Source organism: Protobothrops mucrosquamatus, unplaced genomic scaffold, assembly GCF_001527695.2.
Source record: "Protobothrops mucrosquamatus isolate PMUCROS unplaced genomic scaffold, P.Mucros_1.0 scaffold2611, whole genome shotgun sequence".
Lineage (NCBI taxonomy): Eukaryota > Metazoa > Chordata > Lepidosauria > Squamata > Viperidae > Protobothrops > Protobothrops mucrosquamatus.
In genome coordinates this window covers 57,347-61,140 of record NW_015388665.1, presented here as the reverse complement: position 1 = coordinate 61,140, position 3,794 = coordinate 57,347, and the positions used below count along the sequence as shown (strand labels likewise).

Genomic DNA, 3,794 nt, shown 5'->3' with positions numbered 1-3,794 from the left:
ATCAGGTACAGAAGGCAGTTCCTCCTCCTCCTCACTGACCGTCTGCAACTGCATGCTTTCCCCAGCTGGAGTCTCAGCCAAATCCCAGACAGCTGCTCGGAGCCATCAATTAACTCAGCTCCTGACATGCCAAGAACCAGTTTATCCTCCCCTGAGCTGACATCTAGAGAGGTAACCGGAATCGTCCGGGGGAGTCATCACAGGGAGAGACGACCGTTGGATTTACCCTCCGAGATCGCAGACTATGCTGATGTGTTTGGGGAGAAGGATGAGGACAGGTTGCCACCTCACCACCCCTATGATTGCCCAATAGACCTGGTCCCGGATGCGAAATTGCCTGTGGGCCAGATTTACTCCCTTTCCGAACCTGAGTTGGCAGCTCTCGGAGTTCTTGGACAAAAACCTGCAGAAGGGTTCATCTGGCCCTCAGCGTCTCCTTTGGCTGCTCCTGTGCTTTTCATAAAGGAAAAAATCTGGGGAGTTAAGACTCTGTTGTGACTATCGCAAACTGAAAGCTATCACCTTGCACAATCGGTACCCTCTACTGTTGATCCCCGAGCATATAGAGAGGCTGCACCAGGCCCCAGATTTTTACCAGACTGGACCTGCGGGGAGCCTACAATTTGGTCCAAATCAGAGTGGGGGATGAGTGGAAGACAGCCTCCAGGACATGCTATGGCCACTTCGAGTACACAGTAATGACCTTTGGCCTGACCAACACTCCCGGGGTCTTCATGCATTTCATGCATGATGCGTTCTGGGATCTGTTGGACCGTTTCGTGGTCATCTACCTTGATGACATCTTGATCTACTCTCCCTCCCACAGAGAGCACTGGAAGCACGTCCATTTGGTGTTGCAGTGCCTGCAAGAGCATCAACTCTTCATGAAGCATGAAAAATGCCAATCACACAGACCATCAACTTCCTGGGCCATCACATCTCCCCTGAGGGCATGGAGATGGATCCTGAGAAATTGGAGGTGCTGCGGGTCTGGCAGCCCCCACGCTGGGTAAAGGACGTGCAATAGCTCTTGGGCGTCACAAACTACTACCGCACTTTCATTCCCCGGTTTGCCACCTTGACTGCACCCCTATCCATCCTGTTATGGAAGGGCATGAAGTTCCACTGGAGCATGGCAGAGCAGGACCCCCTCGATGCCATCAAAGCCGCCTTCGCCTAAGAGCCTATCCTGAAGCATCACGATCTGGTGAGGCCTTTGGTGGTGGAGATGGATGTATCGGACATGGCCGTTGGGGCCGTTCTCCTGCAAGCCTACGCTCCTTCGGGTACCCTGTTCCCTTGCACCTACTACTCCAGGAAGTTGTCCTCAGCAGAAAAGAACTATATAAAAGGGGCAAGGAACTGTTGGCCATGAAGGTGGCCTTTGAGACCTGGTGGCACCATTTGGAGGGTATCCGACATCAAATTGAGGTTTGGACTGATCATCGCAATCTGGAGCATCTGTGGACAGCCAGTGACAGGTGTGATGGTTGTTGTTCTTTGCGCACTTTGACTTTCAGGTGAAATGTGCCAAGCAGGTGCAACCAGTGTGCAGATGCGTTGTCCCGCAAACCCAAGTATACCCTGAAAGGGACATGTTAGTGCTTCGCACGGTCATTTTGTTGGAGCATCTCGCTGCCACTGAGGAACCGGTGAATTTGAGAGCACAGATCCGGGATGTACAACAGCAGGATCCGTTTGTGGCTACACACCATTGTTACTTGGGCCGAGGTTCGAGGAATGAGGTGACCACCTGGTCCTACACGGAAAACTTGCTTCATTTCCGGGACCGCCTCTACGTACCAGCGGGGTCCCTCCAGGGTCTCATCTTGCGGTAGTGCCATGACAGCACGTCAGCAGGAAACTTTGGGTGTTCAAGACCTTCCATTTGGTTTCCCAGACTTTTTTGTGGCCGCATCTTCAGCATGACATCACTGGGTACATGGCCTCGTGTGTGCAATGTAGGCAGGCCAAAAACACCACTGGTGCTCCCCCCGGACTGCTGCAGCCTTTGCCCACACTGCAGAGACCATGGGGGGGCGTCTCTATGGATTTTACCATTGAGCTGCCACCATCTAATGGAGCCACCACTGTGTTGGTCGTGGTGGATATGCTCACTAAAATGGCCCATTTTATCCTGTGTTTGGGACTATCCACAGCTCGGTCCACGGCCCAGTTATTCATTCACCATGTGTTCTGGCTGCACGGTCTGCCGGACCGGGTCGTGTCAGATCAAGGAGCACAATTCACGGTGCATTTCTGGCAGGCTCTGCTGAAAGAACTCAAGATCCAGGTGTGTCTCTCCTCGGTCCATCATCTGGAGACCGATGGGGGTACTGAATGGATGGATGACATCCTTGAGCTATATCTCCAGTGCTTCATGAATCAACAGCAGGACAACTGGGCAGACATGCTAGCGGTGGCTAAGTTTGCATACAACTCGCTACACACCTGCATCCAAGTGACCCCATTCTTCACCAGTTACGGTTTTCACCCATGCCTCTTTCCCTTAGCCCCATTGGACTCCCTCATGCCTGCGGTGAATGTATTCCTCTAAGAGCTTTGGGCTATGCACCAAGTGGTGTTGTTTGGGGGACTGAGGGTGGCTGCCTTCAGGGTAGCATGGGGTGGAGCCTTACTGGTCATTGAAGGGCTGTTTATTGAACACTTCTTGAGGACAATAAAGGACTCTCTAAAGGCCTGCCTTGCCTTGACCAGCTGGGTCATAACAGCCATAGAGGTTGAGAATAGGTTTGAACTACTGAATTTAGAAGGGAAAGGTCCAAATGAACACTGGTGAGAGATCTAAGGTAACATCATGGAAATTGCTGGAAAGTATGTGTCACGCCAAAACCCAAAGAGAACAAACAAGTGTCTATCTGAAGACACCATCAAAATAGCTGATCAGTGAAGGGCAGCGAAAGCCAAAAGTAATAAGGACGAAGTTAAAAAGCTGAATTCAATTTTCCAATGTGAAGCCAGGTAAGACAAAAATAGGCAGTGGGAGGAGCAGTGTCAACATCTGGAAGAAGCTAACAGGAAGGGACATACTAAGGTCATGTTTGCTGTAGTGAAAATGATGTGATCCAGCTTCTCAGCATGGTAAGGAACTGTTAAAGACCGCAACATAAATGTACTAAGTGACCAGTAGAACAGGGCTTTTCAACCAGTGGTATGCTACCACTTGTGGTACATTAATGAGTGGCAGGTGGTACCGCAGCCCTGCCTAGCCAAGTGTAGTGGGGGAGGGAAAGAGCCAGCACAGGCAAGGACTTACAGTGAGAGAGTCCTCTGGAGCTGCAAAGGCCCCAAGCTCACTTCTGGCTCACCCTCCCCCATGAGAAAGGAGGAGGGGGCAGAGACAGGAGAGCCTATAAAAGGAGGCAGTTTGGGCAGGAGAGGGAGAGAGAAAAAAAGCAGCAGCCTTGGGAGGAGGCAGAGTCAGCTGCACCGAAGGGGAAGAAGAAGGAGGGGGAGGGGGAGGATGGGGGGAGAGGAGAGGAGAGGAGATCAAGCAGACTGGCCATGAGCCGATCTACAACTGCTGTGGCAGCCACCTGTGCTGGCAGCAGCAAACAGGCAAGAAATGCAGCACGGGAGGGGTCACCCTCCAAGAGGAATGAAAAAAGGCAGCAATGGCTGGAGGTGAGGCACGGAGGAGGGAAGGAGATGGAGAGTGGAAGGATTCTTATGTGCTTTTGTGACTTTGAAGTTCTGGGATTTGTGCAATGAGGGCTTTGTGTTCTTAAGGAGTGTTTGGCAATTTCTATTTGGCTGATGGCTGATGTCTCCTG

The 3,794-nt window shown here is 51.7% G+C and overlaps 1 protein-coding gene across 1 annotated transcript in view; it reads left to right on the top strand.

Annotated features, from left to right (window-relative positions):
- Nucleotides 1-952: 952 nt before the first annotated feature.
- The window catches only part of LOC107296042 (phosphatidylinositol 5-phosphate 4-kinase type-2 beta), a 24,308-nt gene continuing 21,466 nt past the window's right edge, over nt 953-3,794 (top strand). The window contains exons 1-3 of the mRNA XM_015825382.1: nt 953-1,009; nt 1,318-1,431; nt 2,267-2,461. Of these exons, the coding sequence (XP_015680868.1) occupies nt 953-1,009; nt 1,318-1,431; nt 2,267-2,461 (366 nt within the window). The remainder of the gene's footprint in view (nt 1,010-1,317; nt 1,432-2,266; nt 2,462-3,794) is intronic.